At 42.4% G+C, this 26,754-nt stretch overlaps 2 protein-coding genes across 6 annotated transcripts in view; both read left to right on the forward strand.

Moving 5' to 3' along the window:
• Positions 1–621: 621 nt before the first annotated feature.
• Positions 622–26,754, forward strand: part of POC1B (POC1 centriolar protein B) — a 91,962-nt gene continuing 65,829 nt past the window's right edge. For 2 of the 5 annotated variants that reach the window (XM_046646241.1, XM_046646243.1), the window contains exons 1-3: positions 622–755; positions 1,581–1,665; positions 22,714–22,885. In XM_046646241.1, the coding sequence (XP_046502197.1) occupies positions 723–755; positions 1,581–1,665; positions 22,714–22,885 (290 nt within the window). In that variant the 5' untranslated portion in view covers positions 622–722. Of the gene's footprint in view, positions 756–1,006; positions 1,071–1,580; positions 1,666–5,026; positions 5,163–22,713; positions 22,923–26,754 lie in introns of those variants that run through there. The other 3 variants (XM_046646242.1, XM_046646244.1, XM_046646245.1) reach the window with 3 other exon arrangements.
• Positions 2,051–6,747, forward strand: GALNT4 (polypeptide N-acetylgalactosaminyltransferase 4). Its single transcript, XM_046646240.1, has one exon. The coding sequence runs from the start codon at positions 2,261–2,263 to the stop codon at positions 4,007–4,009; it is 1,749 nt and encodes a 582-aa protein (XP_046502196.1). The 5' UTR covers positions 2,051–2,260; the 3' UTR covers positions 4,010–6,747.

Raw genomic sequence — 26,754 nt, forward strand, 5'->3', positions numbered from 1 at the left:
CCAGCTGTGGTCTGCTGTAGCATCTTATACAGCCAAGAATCTTTATTCTATATGTAATTTTTGGCTGAGTCCTTCACGCTTTGAGACAGAGTAGAAAAGGATATGAACTAGGAATTGGAAGAGCTGTCTCTGCATAATCTTTGACAATTATATGTAAAATATCTAAGAATCGAGCTTATAATTTGTAAACGTTGGTGACATTTTGTAACTCTATCAACTTCATAGTGTTGCTGAAGCTCAAATGATATTATGTCTAAGAAAACCTGCTGTAGAAACGGATAGAGATACTATGTGGCCTAACAATTTATACAAAACAAAAGTGTTTCTAAATCTTCCTAAAGACTTTAAATATGGTGCTGTATAAGTCTGCTCCTCCAACACATACACAAATCAGCAGATTAGAGTAGAAACACATAGCAGAAAAACATTAAGTGGATGCACAACGTTCACTCATTCATCACGTTTATCCAGCATATTTACAAATCGCGCAGGACAGTGTGTGAAAAACAGTGATTAAATAAATTCAAATCTGTCCTCCAGAGGACTGCGTAGCTTAATAACGAGAGAGCTGCCCCACTTCACATCAAAGCTCCTTTCCCATCACAACAAGCTGGCCCGCACCTGTTTGAAATTCGCGGGCGCTGTCCCTTTAACGTGCAATAGAACTCTGATTGCATCGATCACAAATTCATTCTCCGCTCGCTCCCATCGCTCTCATTCCTATGCCGGTTATTCCCTTCTTTCCGGGCGTCCAGGTAGGGGCAGCGCGAGTGTTAGTAAACGTCGGCTTTGCTGTGCGGTCGCCCTGACCCCCAGGGATCCCTCCTGTCAGCTGGCGGAGGCCCGGCTCTCTCCGGCGCCGGCGGAACCTCGGGGCTCGGCTGGCCATGCCTGGAGCGCGGGGTTTGACTGGGCCGCCGTTGTTGTAGTGACCGGGAGGCGCCGCAGCTGCGGCCAGACGGTTCCGGGCGCCGCACGGTCCCTCCCCCCTCCTCCCCGTCCCCCTTCCCCAGGTTCCCCCCCACCAGCAGGAGCCCGGCGCCGCCCGCTCCCCCATGGCCTCCGCCCCGGTAAGGACGGGCTGGGGGCGCCTCCCCAGAGCCGGTCCTGCGGGCTGCGGGGCCAGATTGGGGGCGCGCCGGGGCCTGGCGGGCGGTGGAGGCAGGTGTCGGCGCCAGGTCCCGAGCCGCTAGGTCCTCGCCCCTCGCCCGGGGCGCCCGTGTCCCCCGCTCTGCTCCCGGGCCGCCGGGCGCTCCTCCCCGAGTCCCGGAGCTCCGGCAGAGCCAGGCAGCCCCGCGGCCCCCAAGTTCTCTGCGGCTTCCCGTGGGACGCCTGCGTCAGAATCAGCGCGGAGGGTTTTGAAAAGGCGCCGGCCGGACCCGGCCCTGGGCCCGCGCGGCCGGCGGCCCGGGAGCGAGCATTCCCGCCAGCCGCCGGGGTCAGCATGGAGGCTGCCGCCGGCTCCGCGGGCGAGGGCGGCCGCTCCCGGGCCGGGCCGGGCGGAGGGGACCGCGCCGATCCCCGCCCCCCCGACGCGAGCGCCGCACCTGCGCTCACAGCGCGACAACTTTCCTTCCCAGGAGGACCCGGTTCTGGAACGTTACTTCAAGGGCCACAAAGCTGCGATCACCTCCGCGGACTTCAGCCCGCACGGCCAACAGCTGGGTAAGTGACAGACGGCTGCTTTCTGTGACAGGGCCGCCGCTCACTTGGGCGGGAACCTTGCCTTCTCTGTCCTCGCGGGTCCCGGGAGAGCAAGGGAGGACCCGCGGGGCCCGAGACTCGGAGTCCGGCGCGGCGGCGGGGGCAGTCGGAGCCGGGGGGCCTCCAGCCCGCGCCCGCGCCCCCGCCCCGACCCCGACCCCGACCCCGACCCCGACCCCTACCCCTACCCGGCCCCCTCCCCGTGCCGCCTCGCAGGGTCGCCGGCCGCCCCGAACCCAGCCGGCGACTTTCGCGAACCAACCAGCAGGAGGAGCGAGCGGGCAGGGGAGGGGTTGGTCCTCCGCCCCGGGAGGGTGGGGTGTTGGCTGGAGAGTTTGTGAAAAGTTGTGAGAGCAGCAGGAGGAAGTGGGGAGAGAGGAGTGGGGGCTGTGCCGGGGCCGGGGCCGAGCGGTCTCAGGTGACCCCTGGGCAGCCTCTGTGGCTGGAAAGGAGGAACCTGCTCCGAAGGTCGCTCCTACCTGAGCCGCCGACTCCAGCTGCGGGTCCCGCAGCCCTTCTCTGCCTGTGACTCCGGTGACCGCGTCTGCTCCCAGCCATGAGGATCCGGATGGCCGTGAGGTGGACCTGGGCTGGCAAAAGCTGCCTGCTGCTGGCGCTTTTAACGGTGGCCTATATCCTGGTGGAAGTCTCGGTCTCCACTTTCCATGCCTCCCCGGGAACCGGCCTGGCCAGGGATTGGGGATCAAGACAGATCTCCGACCCTGGGGACAAGGCAGAGGATTTGTCTCGACCGCTTTATGAGAAGCCCCCTGCGGATTCCCATGCACTTGGGGAGTGGGGGAAAGCCAGCAAACTCCAGCTCAACGAGGGGGAACTGAAGCAGCAAGAAGAACTCATTGAGAGATATGCCATTAATATTTACCTCAGTGACAGGATCTCCCTCCACCGCCACATAGAGGATAAAAGAATGTATGAGTGTAAATCCCAGAAGTTCAACTATAGGAAACTTCCCACCACCTCTGTTGTTATTGCTTTTTATAATGAAGCCTGGTCGACTCTGCTCCGCACCATCCACAGTGTTCTAGAAACTTCTCCTGCAGTCCTTTTGAAGGAGATCATCTTAGTCGATGACTTGAGTGACAGAGTTTATTTGAAGACACAACTTGAAACTTATATCAGCAATCTTGATAGAGTCCGCTTGATTAGAACAAATAAGCGAGAGGGGCTGGTCAGGGCCCGTCTGATTGGGGCCACTTTTGCCACTGGGGATGTCCTCACTTTCTTGGATTGTCACTGTGAGTGTAATTCTGGTTGGTTGGAACCACTTTTGGAAAGGATCAGTAAAGATGAAACGGCAGTTGTGTGTCCTGTCATAGACACCATTGATTGGAATACTTTTGAATTCTATATGCAGACTGGGGAGCCCATGATTGGTGGTTTTGACTGGCGTTTAACGTTCCAGTGGCATTCTGTCCCCAAACATGAAAGGGACAGGCGGAAATCGAGAATTGACCCAATCAGTTCACCCACCATGGCTGGAGGACTGTTTGCTGTCAGCAAGAAGTATTTTGAGTACCTTGGAACATATGACACTGGAATGGAAGTGTGGGGAGGTGAAAACCTCGAGCTGTCTTTTAGGGTGTGGCAGTGTGGAGGTAAATTGGAGATCCACCCCTGTTCCCACGTGGGCCATGTATTCCCGAAACGGGCACCGTATGCTCGGCCCAATTTCCTCCAGAATACTGCCCGGGCAGCAGAAGTGTGGATGGACGAGTACAAAGAGCATTTCTACAATCGGAACCCTCCAGCACGGAAAGAAGCTTATGGTGATATTTCTGAAAGAAAATTACTACGAAAACGACTGAAGTGCAAGAGCTTTGACTGGTATTTGAAAAATGTGTTTTCTAATTTGCACGTTCCGGAGGATAGGCCAGGCTGGCACGGAGCTATTCGCAGTATGGGGATCCCTTCTGAATGTTTAGATTATAATGCTCCTGACAACAACCCTACAGGTGCTAACCTTTCACTGTTTGGATGCCATGGTCAAGGCGGCAATCAATTCTTTGAATATACTTCAAAGAAAGAAATAAGGTTTAATTCTGTGATGGAGTTATGTGCAGAGGTTCCTGAGCAAAAAAACCATGTGGGAATGCAAAATTGTCCAAAAGATGGGTTCTCTATTCCAGCAAACATTATTTGGCATTTTAAAGAAGATGGAACCATTTTTCATCCACACTCAGGACAGTGCCTTAGCGCTTATTGGACACCTGAGGGCCGACCGAATGTTGAAATGAGAACTTGTCGTGCTCTAGCTAAAAATCAAATCTGGAAGTTTGAGAAATAGAAGAGTACAACAGCACTTTCAGCCTGAGCTGACAATAGCTTCGGGAAAGTCAAAGAGCCTTCAGGGAGCCTCAGGGAAGATCGTGTTTTATCAGAAATCACCCAAAGGTCATCTGCGAGGGCTCTGTAAAAGCTGTGGTTCGTTTGGGTATAGAATAGTGAAACTGGGTGCACAGAGAGAGCTCCTGTTTAATATTTCAAAGTGCCTTACTGGTGGGATGTTTTATTTAAGAGCTTTGTCCATATGGTTTCTTACTTCTCCTTAAAGAAGTTGACTGTGAGTTGAGATACACAAAACATTTACGTACCAGACTTAAAATATTAAAGAATGTAAAAGTCTAAGCAAAATGAGGGATGATTTATGTTGATGGGTAAATTCCCTGCACATCTCATTTTTTTTTTGCACATCCCATTTTTCAATAAAACTCCTAAATGTGCAGTTTGAGCTGTTTGGCTTCTATTTGCTATTTTGGTTGTACATAGAAGTTGAATTTCTTTTAGCCAGCTCATTAAATTTTAGGTTTTGTTTATTTTTATTCTAGTTTTCCTTTAATCCAATAGAAATCGAAGAAAGTTCATGTTAAAGAGAAAGGCCTGGTTTAGATATATGTGTCTTTGGAAGAGGGCATTAGTTTGGATGTGAGTTTAGAGGTCTTTTTAACATCTCAGAAAAATATACCGGACTCTGAATGAAATGGGGAGATATTTACATTCCACATTTTGTAAACTTGAGCGATTGGATTAACTGATCTATACTGATACCTCACATCACTCTGATTTTGTAAGCTGTCCTCTCTGTGAACTCGTTTGTGTGTGTAGGGCATTTTCTGATTGCACTTAAGCTATGAATGTACTGGAGAGGGACTCATTCACAATACTGTGCTTCCCTTTGTTAATGCTTAATCACTTAACGTAAACACAATTGAGGCCTCTCTGAAGTTCAACCCCACCGTGTTTACTGAAATGTGTGAAACTGAAAGTGGGCCCAGTTCTACAAAGGCTGTGGAACTCTTCTAGGAGTTCTTGCTGAATAGGACATTTAAGGGTTTATCTTAAGAAGACGAGGAATAAAGACTGCCTTGGCAATGGCGAGTGCCACCTTCCAGCGAGTTTTCAGCCCTAAGCCTGGCACTCACACAGCCTTCAGTAAGTGGGTGAGTGGATGACTGAGTGAATGAGTGGCTCAGCTGCAGAATGTGACTTTGGTCAAATCATTTGACCAAATGACTCAGTTTTCTTATTTGTAAAACGTGAGTGCTGAACTAGATCTTGAAGCTCCCTTCAAGCTCTGAAATGTTGTAAGTGTACGTTACACCTTTCTCAGATTCAGTCACTGTGCGATCTTTACAACACTTTTTCTCTCTCCACCTTTAACATAGGTTGTGTTGTTGAGCAGCGTTCAGTCCAGTTCTGAAGCTGGAAAAGGGAAATGCTTTTAAAAATTAAGTGAGCTGAGCTCAACTGACATGGTTTATTTTGGATTGAGTGGAAAATCCTTGTGGTCAGTGTTGTATTCATTTCATTTTGACAATTGTTGAACCAATTTTTGTTTCTATCTTTAATGTTTCAAACTCTAAAAGTAATCTTTTGGGCTAAGAATATAACTATTTCCCAAACTAAATTATTTGAGAGGTAAACAGACTTTAAAAAAAGTATTTTTATTCATTTTATTCTAATGTAAGATGCAGAAATCACAGGCTGACTTTAGAATTAAATCTCATTTAGTCCACTTTGGTCTAGATTTATGAAAAATGCATGCTCCATAAAGAATTAGTCCACAGTATTCATAAGTGAAGTTCTTTTCAGTGTCTACTTGGTGACTTGGAGAGTAGCACCTTTGCAAAATCTGAATTTAAGAAATTTTTTTAGGGTAACCGTTTCAAAAAGTAAAATTGCTGTGTATCTTGAATGCTTTGTTTCTCTTTTGCTTCTTAAAATGAAAATGTGTTGTTAACTTTCTGTAAGTTATCCAGCACCCTTAAAGTCTATCAAAGAATTGTCCAGCTTCCATGGGCAATGTGCATGGCCCTGGGTGTAATTTAAGAAGGATTTATACTAATGCTCTGAATTTTGCAAAAGGGTTGATTGGCAGCAGATATTCTCCTAAACCCACCCTGTCCCCTTGCTCAGTCTGCCTTTTTTTTTTAAATCACCCTTTCTCTTTTTATTTATTTTTGTTGTTCTTCTTAGCCCCCTATCATATGGGAGAACTAAAATGGACATATTCTGTAAGTACTTATTGGAACTATTCTTATTCTAGTATCTTACTGCTCCATCAAAAGAGAAAGGGAACATTGAAAAGTAAAGTACTTAATTCTTTATTTACCTTTTGCCTAAATTGCAGGGTGTCACCCATTAATCTTTTTGGAAGAAATTTTAGGCAGTGCTGTATTTATATCAGTAGTTTGGAATGGGTCGGCTTTCATTCCTCACAATAGTGTAGGTGACAGAAGCATGAGGCTTTCACATCTTCACAAATAGGCATTTCCAATTTAATTCCAAAAACACAGTGTGAAACTGCAAACAAAATATATTTTGATTCCCTCCTTCTAATTTATTGGTACCAAAGCTGTCTTTTGCTGTTGACAATTAAGATTTGACCTTTTAAGTTAATTTACATGCTTAATAACAGTTTTAGTAAAATATTTGGTAGACAAATTTCAACTTTAAATAGTCACTGTGTCATTTAGTGCCCAATTCTATGAATAGATTGACTATCTAAATAGGCATTTTTAGCATTAAAAAAAAGATAATCTAGGCATCTGCAGAATCTCTCTAACTCAGAAATAACTTGTTTGTAAAAGAAAATTTGTCTCCTCACCCAGTAGTAGGCTCCTGAGTATTTATTATATGTTGGCAAATCAAAATTTTCTAGGTTGAAGACAAGAGGTTATTTTTAAGTTGTGTAGTCTTAGTTGGGTTAGGGTTTCAATTTTAGTTAATAAAATACTTAGTTTTGACTTGTTTGTTCTTTTGAATTGCTGTTTTAATAATACTTTTAAATGAGCACAAAGAATGTTGAGGTTCAGATTAATTTCTTTTGAATGATGAATTTTTTTCTGTGTGATGAATGGTTTCCATCCTTTTTTCCTTTTGTTAATGGTATTTGCAATATTGATTAAGACATGTAAAATAAAATGTGTGCCTAATTATTTTTACAAATGGATTCTGATGATTTTAGTCTATGGGATCACCATTCCTGTGTACAGATTTATTGATGGTAACAGAAGTAAGTTAAGCTTGTAATTCTCTTACTTATTTGAAAATGGAGACAGTAGAATATAAAACAATCACATTTCTGGGGCTGGCCCAGTGGAGTAGTGGTTAAGTTTATGCACTCTGCTTCAGCAGCCTGGAGTTCGTGGTTTGGATCCTAGGCGCAGACCCACACACCACTCATCAAGCCATGCTGTGGTGGGATCCTACATATAATGTAGAGTAAGGCATGGCATGGATGTTAGCTCAGGGACAAGCTTCCTCAAGCAAAAAAGAGGAAGATTGGCAATAGATGTTCGCTCAGGGCCAATCTTCCTCACCAAAAAAAAAAAAAAGTTATTTTGCAAGGTGTCATTAACCAGCAAGTATTCTGAAGTGGTGTTAGCACTATTAATGCATTAACTACTCATAAACTGGAAATGATCAAGGGATACTGTAAAAGGAAGCAAGTGGGCACCTGTGCACATTAGCACCAATTTCAAAACTCTAGGCTGAAAAGAAATATGTCTGTGCCATAAACCGCCTAGCCTCACACTTCCCTCAGCCTTCTCTCTGCATCAGCCTGTCCCTAAGTGCAATTCCTCTTCCTCTTTACTGATTCCTGCATCCCTGCCTCCCTCCGTCCTGACACACTGCCTGAGAATCATCAGTCTAAGGCCTCTGCTTTATCCCTCAAATGTCTTATGGCCACTTTTAGGATGTGGATAGTTGAGCTAAACATATTCACTGATCTCTTGTTTTTTTTATACAGTTTAAACAGTTCCTGTAAATATGTGTCATAATCTTCTCTCTTACTAAGTGACTGCAACCTTTTGCAAATCATTTCATCTCTCAGTGGTTTCAGTTTCATGAGTGTAAAAAAGCACTGGGGAACCCATAAAGACAATACATTAGTCGTTGCCAGGGACTAAGGAAGCGAGAAGTAGAGAATGATGGCTAAGGAGGATGGGTTTTTTGTGGGGGTGAGGGTGGTGATGAGAATGTTCTGGAATTAGTGGCAATGGTTGTACAACTTTGGGCAACAGTGCCCGAAACACTGAATTATACACTTTAAAAGGCTGAGTTTAGGGGCTGGCCCCGTGGCCGAGTGGTTAAGTTCGCGCGCTCCGCTGGAGGCGGCCCAGTGTTTTGTTGGTTCGAATCCTGGGCGCGGACATGGCACTGCTCATCAAACCACGCTGAGGCAGCATCCCACATGCCACAACTAGAAGGTCCACAACGAAGAATATACAACTATGTACTGGGGGGCTTTGGGGAGAAAAAGGAAAAAAACAAAATCTTTAAAAGGCTGAGTTTATGGTATGTGAATTATATCTCAGTTAAACAAAAAACTTCAGGGGGACAAAAAAGGCTGGAGAATTTCATGTGTCCCAGAAAAGATTCCTCTTTCTGTGTGCCTCTATGTATACTAGACTTTAAAACAGGCCAGCAGTATTTATTATTAATACTTGAGTAATTTTGTAATTAAGCAGAATTAGAAAGTTGGATATGTATATAGATATGTGAATCTCCCAGCTTAGTTTTAGGCTGTGGATGAAAATCAGTTTGTATATGGAGTTTTTCCTAAAATTGCAGGAAAACCTCAATCAGTCCTTTTGAACAAGAGGTAGAGATTATTATAAAAGGTGGAAAGAGTTCCTGAGGTACATAGTTGTCCATGGCAGAACTGAAGACTAGAGAAGTCCTTCCAACTTGATAGTAATCGGGCACTACTTTTCCTTTGGTGCCCAGGTTGATCACTTTCCCAGGCTGGCCTGGGAGAGATGTCTGCTGCAGGCCAGCGGTGTCCTCAGCTCTGTGGACACCATTCTAAGCCATTTATTTGCACTTATCTTATCCTGTTCAAAGGGGAACGGGAGGTACTCTATTTGTTTAGTACTCCTGTATTTAGTTAATGCTACTATATGCCAGATGCTGTTCTGTGCTTGGGTGTACATACAGAGTTGTGCTTCTTGCGATGGCATGGAGAATTCACAGTCCAGTGATAGAGACAAATATTAACAAGTAAACCAGCAAATCATGTGCAGGTATAACTTGAAACAGGACAATAGTTGAATGCGGTAAAGAAAAGGAACAGGGTGCTTGGAGGAAGATAACTGTGGCGGGGTCAAAGAACACTTCTCTGTGGTAGTTAGATTTAACTCAAGACCTGAAAGAGGAGTTAGCTAGGCAAAGACGAGAGAGAGAGAGAGAGAGAGAGAGAGAGAGAGAGAGAGAGACTACCATATGCAAACACCAAGGGTGTGAAAGAGCTTGTCCTGGATCAAGGAAATAAAAGAAGGCCAGAATGGGCAGAGCCTGTAAACAAAGCAAGAGAGAGAGCTTTGGGAGATGAAGTTGCAGGGGAAGGCAGAGGCAGCTTGGGCAAGGCCTTGGAGGCTATAGTGGGTTAAATGGTGGCCCTCCAAAAGATATGTCCATGTCCTAGTCCCAGAACCTGTCAATGTGACCTTATTTGGAAATAAAAGGTCTTTTCAGACGTAATTAAGGATCTAGAGAAGAGATCATCCCGAATTATCTAGGTGGACCCTAAATCCAATGGCAAGCATTCTTGAAAGAGACACAAAGAGGAGATAAGAGGAGAAGGACATATGAAGCCAGAGGCAGAGATTGGAGTGATGGAGCCACAAGCCAGTGAGCTCCTGAAGGCATTAGAAGCTGTAAGAGGAAAGGAATGAACTCTCCTCTAGAGCCTTTAGAGGGAGTGTGGTCCTGTCAACACTGTGATTTTGGATTCCTGGCCTCTAGCACTATGAGAGAATAAATTTCTGTTGTTTTAAGCTTCCAAGTTTTTGGTAATTTGTTATGGAAATGACAGGAAACTAAGACAGAGGCCATGTTTTAAGATTTTGTTCTGAGAGTCGTGGGATGTTGTTGAAGATTTTAAGTAAGGGAATGCCATGATCTGATTTATACCTCAAAAAGACCACTCTGGCTACTATGTGGGCATTGAACTATTAGTAGAGAAATCAATCAGAAGCTATTACAGTAACATCAGCAGGAGTGGTGGTGGTTCAAACTAGGATGGTGGTCTTCAAACTAGGGGGTTGGTCTAGGAAACAGAAATTTGGGAGTGATTGGCATGGAGGTGGGAATAGATGAGATCACCTGGGAAGAACATAGAACAATGAGGGCAAATGGCCCATGTCTGATCCTAAAGTAGATCTCCAATCTTTAGATCAGAACAAGTAAGAAAAGAATCTAAGAAGGAATCATCAGAAAGATAGGAGGAAAAGCCATTCCAGTAGGGTATCATGAAAGCCAAGGTCTAGAGTCGGGTAGAAATGTTGAAGAGAGAGGAAGAGATATTAAACAGTCATTAGAGAGTGGGGGAGGGAACGATTGTAGACTTGAGCACTGCTGGGCAGTGTGGAAGATCCATGTGAAATTAGTGATCATAAATTTATTGTATTTCCAGCCTGTCTTGGGGTGTGTCTAGCCATTCTTGCTGGCACAGATATAGTCCCTTGATAGGCAGAATGATTGGGATTCTGCCAGGGGAATTTGAAGGGAGGAGGGAGAATCGAGGGATTGAATATATGTGTAAAGAGCAGGCTTATAAATTGGGTAAGAAGAGAAATGAAGGTTACAAATTAGAGAGTGGAATGAAGTTAGTGAAAAGAAAGCGTCAACGGAGAATGTACTTCTGGAGGAGATGGAATCTACTGAACAAGCAAGATGTAGGAAAGCAATTGTCAGAGGACGGTGGGTTTCAATTACTGGTCTGGGAAGTGTTCAGATTCTGCTGGTGACGAGATCCAAGGTATGACCATAGAATGGATTGCTGAGGAAATGTGGAAGACAAGGGCTTTGGAGAGGCCTGGTTGTCCCGTTGGGCTGAGATGTTCTTCACCGCCTCACTCTTTGCTGGCTGCTCCACTTAAAATGGCACTGATCTCTCTATCTGAATTAAGTATTCTACCCTCACACAGAATTCTCATTATGACTTCCTGCTTTATCGTTCATGTCTCTTAGCACAATTTAAGATGATGTTTGCCTGCTTGTTGACTTGTTTCCCTCTTTTCCACTTGAATTTAAGCTTCCCATGTAGAGATTTTGCCTATTTTGTTTCTTATGACTCCTTCTGCCCCACTCATGATGCCTTACATGTTGTAAGGGTGAGCTATCTGTTGAATGAACTAACAATCCCAGGAATTGGAGCGGAGAGGAAGGCTGTGACCTGAGGTAAGTGAAGTGTAAAAGAGAAAATTGTCTCTTGAAAGGATTTCAGGGAATTTGGTGTCCCCACGAAGAGTCAAGGTGTAAGTAGTTAAAGAGGAGAAGGGACTTTCAGAGAGGAGGATGTGGATGGAAGGGAGATCATCTAGTGGGGGTTCCTCTGGCCCAGTGGTAGCTTTTGGGAAAGAGAGAAGGTGTGGGTATCAGGGTCAGCCAAGGGGATATGCAGAGCGTTATGGGGGTGAGCATGCACAGTGATTGATAACCAGAGGGGCTTCCAGCTTAAACTTCTGGTCATGACTGGAGGAAAGAGAACATGAAGCATGATGGGTTTATCCTCAGTAGCATGAAGTATTGTCATTCTTTTTTAGGGATACAGAAAGTGAAAGTTCAGTAACTTTTCCAAAGCTGTATAGCTGGTAAGAGCAGAGCCTGGCTGCGGCTGGTTTGGAGCCTGACTAAGCTATGCTCTTTTCCATTAGTCCAGTCAATCTCTTTCCCAGAGGGCCACGCTCAAGTTTATACAAACATTAGAAGAGTTTGAAAGTATTTTCACAGTTTGCAGAATCTGAGCTGCACTTAGAGGTTTCAATCTAAAGTTATATAATTTTAACATTTAAGTTATCATTTAAAACGTTACCACTTTTGTCCTTCAAGGTTACCCCATCCTTGACTCAATCCCTATTTGATCTCTGGGATGTTTGTAGAATAAATGATGGCAAAGAACAAGTTAATTTCTCCTTTTTCTGACTGAACAGAAGCAGAATGAAATCTGGAATTTTAAAGTTATTTTCCTCACAGTGAAACCATAATACAAGTCTGTCAGAAATTCTTTTACTATTATGATTTTTGACGGCACTCTGTGTAGTAGCTTTGTTGAAGCTTCTCCTACTATTAGAGTTTTAAAAATTACTCCCAAGTGCTAAAGTAATCTGGTGTGTGCACTGAGAGTCAGTAGCAGAGTGCAATAATTTCTCAAATTTCAGTGTACATCAGAATTAACTAAGAAAGTGGTAAAAAATTCAGATTCCTGGGTCTCGCTCCAAGGAATGTAACTTACTAAAATACACACTTCTAACAAAGTACTCAGTTATTCTAATGGAGATAATCTATAAATCTCCAGTGCTTCTGGAAGCACTGCGTTATTGGTTAAAAGCCCAGGCTTTGGAGTCCGATAGAACTGGGTTAAAGCCGGAGGTGTACTGCTCTCCATCTGCATGACCTTGGGGGAGTTACTTCACCTCATTAAGCCTATTTCCTCATCTGCAGAAGAGGGATCATGATATTTACCTACCCTGTTGTGAGGATTAAAGAAAAGAATGCTTCTGAAGTCCTTCAAGGTACTTGCCCATAGGAACAACTCACTAAATGTTTGTGTTGTTGCGATTATCAGTCCTCAAAGAGATGTGGAATTTGAATAAGCTAAATTAAATTTCTGCAGATTTTCATTACTAAAGATTATTTTTAAAGCACCCACAGCTCCTTTTAGACCATGCTTACACTAGCAAACTAATTACTTAGTGTCAGCGAGAAGGAAAACATGCTTAATTATTCCCTCATTCAGGACAGAGGAATTTTAAGTTAGTGCCATCACTTAATTATATTATTATTCAGTGTTGGGATAGTACAAACTAATTCTGAAAGTATTAGATGGAGTATTAAAGTCTATCTGGTTAAGATTACAGTATTATCTTTTCATTGTGCAGTCCCCTTATTTCCGTCTGGGTTTATGGATGTGTATGCTTGGGGATTACGTTTTGTTTTTCTTTTCTCAAAAATATTTATAGAGAACTCCTCATAGATTTCGTTAGAAGATGTCCTTGTTTATTTTTCCCTGAAGTAGGCAGTCTAGGGTTTCTTTTGTGACCCCAAAGACCAGCATGAACCTGGAAATGGAACGGAAAGTACAAAATCATGGTGCCCTCAAATTAGAAGGCTGAGTTTACTGCTGGTAGTGGATTATAAGTAGGATGTAATCATGGTAGAAAATCTATAGAGGGACTTCTGAAATGATTGAAAAATTCAAAATTTCTGTATGAAGGTGATCTGAATTATTGGGACTGTCTTGAATATGGAATGAAAAGGCCTGAGAGAGATATAATCTAAATGTGCAAAGTCATGAAAGATACTATATTGTGAACAGGGACCTTTTTGTAAATTCTAAAATATGTACTCTTTGACCCATCAATAATTCTGGGGAAATTTATTGCAGTGATGTATTTGCACATATCAGAAAGGGCACCTGTACATTACAGCATCATTTGTAAAAGGACCAGAGTGTAAACAACCTAAATAGGGCAGACTGGTTAAATAAATTAAGATGTAGCTACACAATAGAATACTATGCAGGTATTAAAAAGAATAAGGTAGACTTCTGTCTCCAGTCATGACGGAGTAGTTGGTAACCAAATTTACCCTGCTGCTAAAAACAGCTATAAAACGAGACAAAATATATGAGGCAACTGTTTTCAGGCATTGAGCAACAGAGTGCAAAACTGTGATCCTTCCCAGAAGAGAAGCACATAAGGTGAGCCTCCCCCCCAACGCCACGATCGCCTTCACTTTCTTCTGAGGACAGTCTTCCTGCTGCGGCAGAGGGGTGGAGCTGAAGCAGAGTGACAGCCTGGCTGAGCTGAGACAGCAGAGGTCATAGTTCTGGCTGAGGCGGAGCTGAGATTTGTGTGGCAGGATTCCTGGGAAGTTGTTGCTGAGCAGGATAGGCGGTCACAGAAGTCTCGGGGTGGGAGTGGGGGGTCAGTCATAGTTCTTTGGCTGGGGACTGAGCAACACGCTTGCAAGTTCAGAATTGGAGGTCCAACAGAGCTCACTTACTGCTGGGCCGAAAGTGGTGTGGGGATCCCAGGGGCCATGCAGAGCTGGATGTCCCTAGCTCTTAGCTCGGACAAAGGGGAAATCTCACTGAGCGCCTCAGGCATGTGGCGGAAACACCAGGGAGGCCAGGCCTTAGGAGTCAGGACCACACCTGAAATAAAGAGCATGCCCTAAAACTAAGTTCGAAACTGAAGTAGATCCACCCTAACAAAGAAGAAAACCAAGTCTGACGAGACCAAAAAGGAGCAAAACTGAATTTTGAACTCTGGTTAGCAGGCTTGCTTTGTGCGGTGGTGTGGCTTAGTGATTCTGAAACTACTGTTTGTGTGTTCTAGGCTTGAACAAAAATATATGGAGCACAATGGGAGCCAGGTTTTTTACTGTGGGAGAAGAAAGTTATAAATATGAAAAGAGGGAGGGCTAGAATGTATTCTGTGGTCTTAGATTGGAATTGGAGTTATCGGTATAAACTCATGCTTTTTAATATCTTTATCTTTATATCTACATATAGATAGATACAGCTTTCTATTTACATCTAATTTCTTAGTTCTGCCCACTGAGATTTCTATTTATTTTATATTTATATCTTATTTCTTAGTTCTGTTTGCTGATACACCAGTAGCAATGTGCAAACATAGTTCCTGGATCTTGGTTTCTAAATACCATTCTCCACCAATAGGAGTGAGAGCTTCTTGTAGAAAAAAAGGCCAATTCCAGGGCTGGGGCAAAGAAAGTACATCTTAGAACATGTTGTAATTCTAGAAGTAAGGAAGTACTCAAAGAATGATGGACACATATCAGAAGCTCACAGAAACCATGTTTAAGGGGCTTTCACTAGCCAAATCTGTAACAATGTGAGAGTCAAAATAAGAAACGATAGTTTTGAATTATAACCCATTGAGTAAAATAATGAGTCCACATTGATATAAATAAGTAAATGAATAAATAGATAAGTGGAGGAAAGGGGAAGGTTCTTCCTTAAAATAATAAATTAAAATTAGTTAACTGACTAATTGAACATTAACTAATAAATTAAAAAAGTGACAGGTTGGAATGCTAAAATTAGCATGTGACAGTTTGTTGAGGAAGAGGATATTGATATAGTCTTAAAAGTGTCTCCCCACTAAATACGTATTAATTACAAAGCAGAAAAAGACTAACTTTACATGGCAAAAACCACCTAAACCAAGTCATCAAAGTTAATATCACCAATATTGGGACAAATAGACATCACGTGCACTCTAAAATGGTGCACTGACGAGGGCACAGCATAACTTTTGTGGTGTTCTTGTCAAAAATGTAGATCTTGAATCTAATCACAAGGGAACGTCAGGAAAAAAATTGATGAACATACTACAAAACTAATAGGCCTACAGTCTTCAAGAATATTGAGGTCAATAAGACAAAGAATGACCTAGGAAATCTTCCTAGTTCACAGGAGACTAAAGACACATGGCGATTAACACAATGCATATCCTGGATTACATCATGGACTGGGGAAAGTAGTTGTAATTGACAAAATCCAGGTCTGTACTGTGAATAAGATAATATATTAAGTAGTATTTAATTTCCTGACTGTTGACTGTACTGTAGTTTATGTAAGTAAATATCCTCCTTCTTAGAAAATACATACTGAAATATTTGGCAGTAAAGAGATATTATATTTCTAATTTTGTTTCAAATGGTTAAGAAAAATATGTATATATGAAAGTGTTCATGTAGAGAGAGAATGATAGAGCAAAGGGACAAAATGTCAACAATGGCAAAATCTAGGGTAGAGAATATACGGGCTTTTCTTGTAGTATCTTGTAACAGTACTGGAAGCTTGAAGTTATCAAAATAAAATTTTATCAAAAATAGGCAGAAAAGAAGAAGGCAGCTCTATGTACTAAGAAAGCAGATCTTGGGCCTGGCCATGTGGCCAAATGGTTAAAGTTCTGCATGCTCTGCTTCTGCAGCCTGGGTTTGTGGGTTCAGATCCTGGTCACGGACCTACTCCACTCCCCAGCCATGCTGTGGAGGTGTCCCACATACAAAAAAGTAGAGGAAGATTGGCACAGATGTTAGCTCAGGGCAAATCTTCCTCAGGAAAAAAAAAAAAGCAAGCAGATCTCCTGGTGGACTGGGGAGGGGAGGATGGAGAGGCAAAATGCAGAATAGCAGGAATAGCGTGCTACCATTTGTATAAAAAATAACAAGTGAATAGACACACATATTTGTTTAAGCTGTAGGAGGATACGCACAAGAAAATGGTTAATGCTGGTTGCCTCTAGGAAGGGGAACCAGGAAGCCAAGGACTGGAAGGAGATTTTGTAAATACTCTTTTGTAATATTGGAATTCTGTATCATGTACGTTTATTACCAGTTGAAAAGATTAGATAATTTAACAACAAAGGCAAAAACTGGAGGCAGTACCATTTCTTTCCAGAAAGAGGTATTCCTGATATAGCAAACCTCTAATTCACTGCAGTTGATGTTGGTTAAATCAGTGAGTGAGAGAGCTCGTGTCACTTAAGGTGACACAATAGCTGTTGGCTTTTTGGACATTATGGGGAGCAAACTATTAGGATGTTCCTTGTCGTCACCTCCAGAGACATAGCACTGGCCTAGGCGAGCATAGACTCTGTTCTTTCTTTTGTCCTAAGGAGGATTTCTTGAAACAATGGATTATTGTTATAGAATATTAATGTTTTTTTAAATGGGTAGATTTACTAGTTAACCTTTTCTCTTAACTTCCTCCCTTTGACATTTTATCTTGAAATAGAGCGGTCAGATGACGAGCTTTGACATTTTAAATTATGTGGTAATGTTTATATAGGGTGTGGTTCAGTGGAAATGTATGAAAGCACATTCCAAGTTAATACCACCATACAGCACTGACATCAATAATTGAATACCTTTTATTATCATGGTATGAGGGTTTGGTGGGACAAGGTTAAGGAAGTAAGCAGGAAAATTCAGTGTTGGGTTTTGTAGTTTTTAATAAGAATGCATTAATGGGAATTTTATAGATTGTTGGTCTTTTTTTCCATTTTCCTGAAATTTGGAAGAAAATATAGAGTGTACCCTGAGCCACACAGTTGAAACTGAGACATCTCTGCTTCTGGTGTTTCATAATTAGTAGGACTCCGAAGTGCTACCTCACTCTCAGGTTAGGCTGTGCCTGTCCTTTAAACCATTTGTTCCTCCTGCTATCGCAGCCACTTCTCTTTAGCAGTCCTCATGCTGATAATAGCAAGTGTTGCTTTAATGTGGCTACACAGCCATCAACTTGAAATTTATAATTTTTGAGCATCTACTCTGGTTAAGATGCCCTTTTCCTCTTCTGACAACATATGGGAAGGCTCAGTCCCTCTGTCATCTTCTCATTTAAGCTTCATATTCTTATCCCTCCAACCCCGCCCCCAACCCCAAGCCCACAGTTGCTTCACTGTGATCCTATAATACCATTTTTTCTGTTCCTTCTCTTATTGAGTACTAGGGACCCTGTAAACCTTCAATGAGTTAATGAATCAATTGTATAAGTCTTAGCTCTTAACCCTCCACTGCCTCCCTCCATTTTCTCCTCAACCCACGCCATTCCAGCTTTGATCCCACCACTTCACTGAAACCATTCTTATCGCCAAACCAGCAGTTGATCCTCAGACCTAAGGCTGGCTTCATGGGGAGACAACCTATGTAGTCACACAAGCCCCCTACTTAGTTTAATGCCCTGCTCTCACTGTCTTGAAATTCTTAATAATTTTCTACAAGGGCCCCCACATTTACATTTTGTACTGGGCCCCACAAATTATGTAGCTGATCCTGTCCAGGCCTGATCTTACTAAATCTCTTCAAAGCGTTTGACACAGCTCATCACCCCCTTGAATACTTACTGAATTCCTGGACACCACAATCTCCTTGACCCTCCTACTTCATTCGTGGCTCCTTCATTCTCTCAAGATTAAGTACTTTCACCCTCTTCTTTATCTATACTCACTTCCTGAGCCATCCCATCCAGTTTCTGCTCTCTGATATATTATCTAGACTGAAGCTGCTGACAGTAACAAAGACAAAAACTATAGTACTAATAGCTACACTTGAGTGTTCTCCATGTGCCAAACATGAAATACAAGTATCATTTCACTTAATACTTTAAATACTTCATTTTGCAGATGAAGTGTCCCAGGTGTAGAAAGGTTGAGTAACTAGCTCAAGGGCATACAGCTGGTAAATGACAGCCAAGATTTGACTCAGGGAGTCTAATCCTATAGTTTTCTCTTTTATCTACCAAACTATACAGTCAAAAACCTCTCCCTGAGCTCCAGGTGAATACATCCCTCTCCCTACTTACCATTTCCACTTGCATGTCTAATGAGCATCTTACACTTACTGTGCCCTGAACAGAACTCTTGATTCCCACCCCATCCTGCCTCTCTCCCACCCTCCTTCTCTTCTGGTCTTTCCAATCTCGTTAAACGGCTCTAAGATGCACCTGGGTACCCAGGTCAACAGCCCGGTGCCTTTGCTGCTGCTTTTTTTCTCTCTTTCACATCTAATCCGTTAGCAAACCTCGCAGGCTCTACCTTTATGATGTCTCTTGATTTTGACTATTTCTCCCACTTCCACAGCTTCCAGCCTCGTCCAGACCACCACCTTCTCCTGACTGGATTATTGCAGTAGCCTCCTAATTGATTTCCTTCTTTAGTTCTGTCCCCTTACCCCCATGCCTTCTCCACACAACAGCCAGAGTGATATTTTTTTTTTCTAAACGTTTTATTGAAGTATAAGATATGTACCCAAATTGGACAACTTGATGAATTTTCACAATGTGACATGTCCATTTAACCAGCACCAAGAGAAAGAAACATAGCATTTTAAGTACCCCCAGAAGCCCCCTGTGTGTTCCCTTCTAGCCGCTGTCCTCCCTCTCTGCCACCCTAATTATCTCTATGCTGACTTCTAACCCCATAGATTAGTTTTACTACTTCTTAAACTTTGTATAAATGAAATGTAATTACACAGTAGGTACATAGTATGAATATACCACAATTTATGTATCTATTTTACTTTGATTCATAGCTTGGTTTCTAGTTTTGGTCTATTTTTAATAGTACTGCCACAAACATTATTGTACATGTTTTGCTAAACTTACATAAGATTTCTGTCGGGTATATACCTAGGAGTGGAATCGCTGAGTCAAATGGTAAGTGTATATACAGCTTCAGTAGATATTTTAAAACAATTTTCCAAAGTGGTTATAACCACTTGCATTATATGAGAGGTCCAGTTGTTCCACATCCTCACCAAGATCTGGTATTATTTTTTTCATTGTAGCCATTCTTGTAAGTATGTAATGATATGTTATTTTGGTTTTAATTTGCATTTTCCTGGTGACTAATGGAATTGAGCACCTTTTCATATGTTTATTGCCTATTTGCATATTCTCATTTTTAAAGTGACTGTTTAAGCCCTTTGCTTATTTTCCTGCCTTTTCTTATTGATTTGTAGGCTTCTTTATAAATTCTTTGTTAAATATTAGATAAGGTATTGTAAGTATCTTCTTCCACTCTGTGGCTTGCCTTTTCACTTGCTTAATGGTATCTTTCATTAAACAAAATTTCTTAATTTTAGTATAGTACAAATTATCATTCTTTTCCTTTAGTGATTTAAGTAATTTAGTAATTTTCTTGTTGTGTTTAAGCAATCTTTGCCTACTCCAATGGCCATGAAGATATTCTCCTATGTTCTCTTCTAAAAGCTTATTGTTTTACCTATCACATTTAGATCTACAATCCATATAAAATTATTGTGTATAGTATAAAATGTAGCAGTGATGATACAATTTTTTCCTTATGAATATTCAGTTGACCCAACATCATTTTTTTGTGAAAACCATCCTTTGCTTAGGTTCAGAGTGGCACTTTTCTTAAATCAGATCATAAGAACCCCCTGTCAGAATCCTTCAATGGTTTCCCCTTGCACTTATAATGCGATAGACACCTCTTGCCACAGCTCCTTGCCTGTCACCTGCTTTCTTCTTGGCTTCCATCCCAGTGTTCCCTTTTCTCCCCTCCACTGTGGACGTGCTGGTCTCCTGGCTGTTCCTCAGTCTTCTAAGAGCGTTCTTGTCTCAGGCCATCGTCTGTGGGATTCCTTCTTCCAGAGTGCTCTTTGTCACATCTCAGCCTGGACCTCACTCCTCAAGTCTCTGCTCAAATGTACTTTCCTCAGAAAGGACTACCAACCACCCCATATAACATGTAAAATGAATACCATATGAAAGTCCTTTGATCACGTATGATATTGTTAAGGGACTGTCTCCCCTGCAATATTAAGATTCCTTGAGGTTAGGGATTGTATCTTACCTCCTTTTGTAGATCTTATTTGCAGCATAATACCTTAGAAATGAAATAGGGTCCTAAGTATAATGCATAAGATAATACATTGTTTTCGCTGTTTTGTCTGCATTAGCCCCAGATAATTCAGACCCTGATAGAAATATTTAATAATTTGATAAGCTGTGGTGGAACATCAACTTTTTGTACTTTTTAAAAAAAGGGATGTCATAAAGCATTATAGCTTGAAAGTTATAAACTCACTTTAACTATTTTTTTAAATTATTTTATTGAGATCATATTGGTTTCCAACATTGTGTAATTTCAGGTGTACATTATTATATATCAGTTTCTGTATAGACTGCATCGTGCTCACCACTAATAGTCTGATTTTTATCCGTCACCATACATATGTGCCCCTTTACCCTTTCACTCACCTCCCCATCCCCTCCCCCTCTGGTAACCACCAGTCTCTTCTCCTTATCCATGTGTTTGTTTATCTTCCACATATGAGTGAAATCACATAGTGTTTGTCTTTCCCTATCTGGCTTATGTCACTTGACATAATACCCTAAAGGTCCGTCCACGTTGTTGCAAATGGGACAAAATTGTCCTTTTTTATACCTGTATAGTATTCTGATGTATATATATGTACCACATCTTCTTTATGCCTTCATCAGTTGATGAGCACTTGGGTTCCTTCCATGTCTTGGCTATTGTGGATAATGCTGCAGTGAACATAGGGGTGCATAAATCTCTTTGAATTATTGATTTCATATTCTTTGAATAAATGCCCAGTAGTGAAATAGCTGGATCCTATGTTATTTCTATTTTTAGTTTTTTGAGAAGCCTCCATACTGTTTTCCATAGTGGCTGCACCAGTTTGCATTCCCACCAGCCTCACTTTAAATATTTTACATGGAAAGAATGCATCAGCTAAGTCCAAATGAATTTTATCTATAGCTAAAGAACTTAGAAGGTTTCCAGTGATTTTATATTTCTCGTCTAACAGTGATGCTAATTGTATTTCAAGTTTATAAAGTTTCATTTTTTCTAAGCATTCTGCATTCTAGACTTAGTGATTCTCATTTACCTGGTTCCTATTATTGGGGCTATTTTGGGGCTACGTGCATATATAAAATTTGGTTTGGGGGCAAGAGTTAGATCTATCTTTTGTCTATTTGTTCATTCTTTGTGCAAGGCATTCATTTCTACCATTGATTATATTTGTTTTCCTTGTGTAAAGCTTTAAGCTAATGTCTCACACACATGATTCTTTTGTTAGTTGTAGAATGTCATAACAGAGTAGAAAGAGACTTTTAAGATCACTCTTATCCAGCTATAAAAGACATTACTAGGTCAGTTAACAAAGTTGGAAAACAGTTGGTAGATTAAAGTATTGTCCGTGATAAATTTCCTGAAGTTAATAATTATGCTATGAGTATATAAGAGAATATCCTTATTCTTAGGAAAACAAACTGAAGTGTTTTGGAATAAAGGTGCCAGGATGATGTGTTTACTTACTCACAAATGATTCAGGGGAAAAAGAAATGTGTGTGTGTGCATGTGTACATGCCCGTGTATGGAAAGAAAGAATGAGTGCAAATGTGCACAAATGCAGAGTATAAACCAAATGGGGCAAAATATTAACACAGGTGGATCTGGTAAAGGGTGTATTAATGTTTTTTATACTATTCTTGTAATTTTTCTGTAAGTGTGAAGTGATCTCCACATAAAGAGTTTTAAAAAATCATCTCATCCTGCCCTCTCAGGAAAAGCATTCTGTCCTCATGACACAAAGGTTCGTAGTTTTCCCAGTCACGCTGAGAGTTAGAGACAGTGCTGACTCCTGGTCCTGTGTGCTCTCGGTTATAGTGTGCTGCATTCTCTCAGGAAATAGTCACTGAGCTCTAACCAAATACAGGGCCAGTGGGTCCTGCTGTGTGGTTACATAGAACACAGCCAAACCTGTATTTTAGTGATGTGGCTCTGGGTTTCTTTTGAAAATGTTTTTGCCATTACCTGGTCAACCTTACAACCTCCAGCCCAGCCCCTCTGTTACCTGGACACGTCTTCTTATTAGGTATGCTGCCCATTGTCATGAGACACGCCTGTGTTTGCATTTTAACAAACAGTGGTTTTGTTCTTCTCTTTCTGTCAGCTACTGCCTCTTGGGATACGTTTCTCATGCTATGGAATTTCAAGCCACAAGCTAGAGCTTTCAGATACGTGGGTCACAAGGATGTTGTAACCAGCGTGCAGTTTTCTCCACTTGGAAACTTACTGGCCTCTGCTTCACGAGACAGAACTGTTAGACTCTGGATTCCTGATAAGTAAGAGAAACGCCTGATATGCCCTGGATGTAGAAATGTAAGAGAAAACTGGAGCCTGGCTGTTCCTGAGGCACTTCTCGGGGTGCCTAAACCCCCCGCTTACCTACGTGGTCCTTCGTGAGTCAGACACAAGGAGTACTGCCCTTGTCATAGGGTCAAACTATTCACACCATTTTCTCCCCATCTTTCATTCTTAATTTATGTCTTCTATTTGAAAACTATTTCTAACCACGGATATATGCTTAATATGCCTTTTTGGAGCAAGGGAGGGTGATGGTTATCAATCCTTTTATAAATCTGATGTAAGCTTTACATTATCTTCCCAGAAAGATGCACTTCAGCATGTATAACCAACATTTTACAGTTTATTAACCACCTAACATCCGTTCATGGGGCCTTTAGATTTCTATTAAAAACCCCTGTGCCAGAACTATTCTTTGATGCATATCATTCATTGTTGGGCTCCAGAATTTTCTTGTTAAAGGAAACGATATAAATCATTACATTTGTGTAAGGTCCTATCCTGTTACAATAGATCTGTCTATAAGAGGCTTTTCAAACCCTAGCCGATAGCCATCTATTTTAAGCAATTATTGAGCCATGATTTTTTTAAAAAGTTTTAAAACTCTTAACTGTTAGAAGCTTTCAAACATACATGAAAATGGAATGAATAGCATAACAACTCCCTCCCCGCAATGCCCATCAACCAGATTGAGCAGTTACCATATTCTGTCAATCTTGTTTCATCTACTCCTCCCCACTCCTTTTTTTGGTGGAGTGTTAAATCCCACACATCATATCATTTCCCCCCATAAACACTTCAGAGAGTAAGAATTTGAGCATTTTCCTCGACTATTCTGGCGGGATTTGATTTGTGGCATGCAACTGAAGCCTCAGGCACTTCCAAATGAGAGAAAGCTCAGGGGCATTTCCTCACCAGTGGGCACTTTTTTTTCTGCCACCACCCAAAGGAAGCTCCGTGCTGAGAAGTCTGAGTATTATCCTGATGTAGCAAAAAACTATTGAAGAGAAGTGATGTGTTATACACCCTGGGGGACGATGTAAAGGGGAATTGTGTGAGAGAGAGACTAGTTTGGGGTCCAAAAGGGACAGCGTTTCCTAAGATCTTTAACTTCGGGAATTTAGGATCAGTGGCTTTACTGTCTTCAGCACGGCACAGCCTCAGTCTCTCATTACTACCTGCAGGAAGTCCCAGGGAGCACACTCTACAAGGGCAGATGAGCTACAAGCATGCTGAGCCGTTAATGTGGACTGGCTAACCTAAGTACAACAGGCTTGTGCAGATGCCTCTAGTTCCTCTTTCTACATCATATTGTAGTGGGACCAGGGCAATAGTGGATTGTGGCAATCATGTATCATTATATGTTGCTGCATAACAATCCTCAAAACTTAGCAACTTAGTATAACAACTATCATTTCTCACAATTTTGTGGGTTGTCTGGATGATTCTTCCTGCCCCATTTGGTCTTGGCTGTTACTCATGCAGCTTCATGAAGCTGGCAGCTGGGCTCACTCATATGCCTGGGGCTTGATGCTGGCTATTGGCTTGCTCCTCCACGTGCCCTCTCTCCAGCAGGATAAGGGCATCCTTACCGCATGGAAGCTGGGTTCTAGGACAGTAAAAGCAGAAGCCGCTAAACATTTTAGGGGCTAGGCCTGAAACTTGCACAGTGTCACTTCTGCCACATTCTTTTGGTTAAAATAAGTCACAACACTAGCCCAGATTCAAAGGGAGGAGAAATTGATAGATTCTACCTCCTCTGGGGAGGAGTGGCAGGAGTGTACAGGGATGAGAGGAATTGTAGGCAGCCATATTTGCAGACAGACACCACAGCTGGTGATGGAAGGCTGAGAAAGAATAGTAGGAACAAGTGTGGAAGCAGCTCTGGCCTGGAGTTCGTCACGGTGGGCAGTCAAGAGAATTTAGGCAGAAAGGGCAGGCAAGTACTGGAGAGGCAGAGAGCCTACGTGAAGGCAAGATTAAAAGCTGGAAACCAGTTAAGCACCAGCACAGCAAACACAAAGCACTCCTGTCTGGGTTCCTTGTGCACTCCTCTTGAGACCAGATCCAGTGGTTAGGCCAACCTGTAGCTGAGAGGAGGGCCTTTTAGAAAGAAGGCCAGCAGGGTAGCCTGCTGGAGTGTGGAGTGCGGAACTCAAGTCAGGGCAGATTTTGATGATACTGACTGTCTCCTGGCTTCGTGTTTGTAGCAGATGCCAAGTCTTTGTTTTTTCTACGCCTTATACTTGAATTCAGGCCAAACTGTACTCCTGAATTCTGCTCATAGAGCTTTCCCCTGAAACCTCACTGAACCGGTCCCTGAATGCTCACTCCTACTTTTTAAATATTGATTTTAGTTATTCCTGGTGTAATATCATATATCAGGTGATGGCGATTTATGACATAGTCACCTTTGCCTTCTATAGACCCCTGGAATGGTAAGCCAGGATGTATCTAAGAACCTTTAAGTGTTGACTCTTGCCAGTGGAATTCAGCAAAATGTATTGAGTTCTTTTTATATGCCTGACATTGTGCTAGATGCTGGTCTTACAGGGATGAATAAATCATCATTCCTGGCCTCGAAAAACTTGCTGCTTAATAGGAGAGAAATAGGTCTGTTAAAAAAGAAAGTACTCTCTATGTAATAAGCAAAATAGATGTAGCAGATAGGGAGCAATTAAGCCTGTCGGGGTTGGTCAGTAGGGTCTGGGGCGGGGCAAGTAGTCCAGGCTGAAGAAGCACTGAGTACAAAGCCGGAGGTGTATTTGAAGCACTGTGACTGCTCTGAGAGTACAAAGTCCAGTGCAGTGGCGAGACCTCGCCAAAGAGCTTGGGCGTTGTACCTTTTCTTGGAGGGCAGCCAGTGACACATTTACACTGGGACTGACTTCCTTGGAGTCAGACTTTTAGCAAGGTAATAAGCACAGTATGTAGGTGACTGGAGGGGCTAAAAGATTAGAGGAGGGAGAACAGTTAAGAGGCTTTTGCAATAATCTAGGTGAAGGATATTGAGGGTGTATCTGCCTCACTGCAGGCATAGCTGGTCTAGAAAGAAGGGGAGGGATTCAAAAGATATTCAGGGAGCAATAGTGGCAACGCTATCACTCAATAGGTTTGTTGACCTTTTGGATGAGGGAGGAGAGGAAAAGGGAGGAGTTGAGTGTGGCTTCCAGGCTTCCGCAAATTCTGTTACTTGATCTTTTGCAAACAGTTATGGCGATTTTCACCATAAGATATCACCTGTATAAATATGACTTTCTGAATGGGAAAACTGCTAAGCCTGGATGTAGCATAAAGTGAAAGTGCTTTGGGAACTTGGGAATGCTGACAAAGTAGTACTTCCCAAATATCGCCTTTCAGCTCCAGCGTCATCTACTAGCCTGCCCCTAACTTTTTTTTTAAGAAGAAGATCATTAGCCCTGAGCTAACTGCTGCCAGTCCTCCTCTTTTTGCTGAGGAAGACTGGCCCTGAGCTAACATCCATGCCCATCTTCTTCTACTTTATATGTGGGACGCCTACCACAGCATGTCTTTTGCCAAGCAGTGCCATGTCTGTACCCAGGATCTGAACCGCCGAACCCTGGGCTGCTGAGAAGCGGAACATGTGAACTTAACCATTGCGCCACTGGGCCGGCCCCACCCCTAACTATTTTAATATTTTTTTCTGCTGCTTCTCCTTAAATACCACACATTATTTTCTCCACCTTTTTTCCTATTCTCTTTTTCCCACCTTAGCCAAGAAAAAAAAAATGCATCTGAAATTTCAAGGTGTTAAGAACTCGTGTGTTATTACCACGTATCCTTTGTTTTGCTTGTGAGTGTAAGATTGGGCCTAGGGGTGACGAGG

This window comes from Equus quagga, chromosome 19, assembly GCF_021613505.1.
Source record: "Equus quagga isolate Etosha38 chromosome 19, UCLA_HA_Equagga_1.0, whole genome shotgun sequence".
Lineage (NCBI taxonomy): Eukaryota > Metazoa > Chordata > Mammalia > Perissodactyla > Equidae > Equus > Equus quagga.

Bases quoted from the DNA above. Each gene is read 5' to 3' on its own strand.
- GALNT4 (XM_046646240.1), top strand. From the start codon at position 2,261: ATGAGGATCCGGATGGCCGTGAGGTGGACCTGGGCTGGCAAAAGCTGC.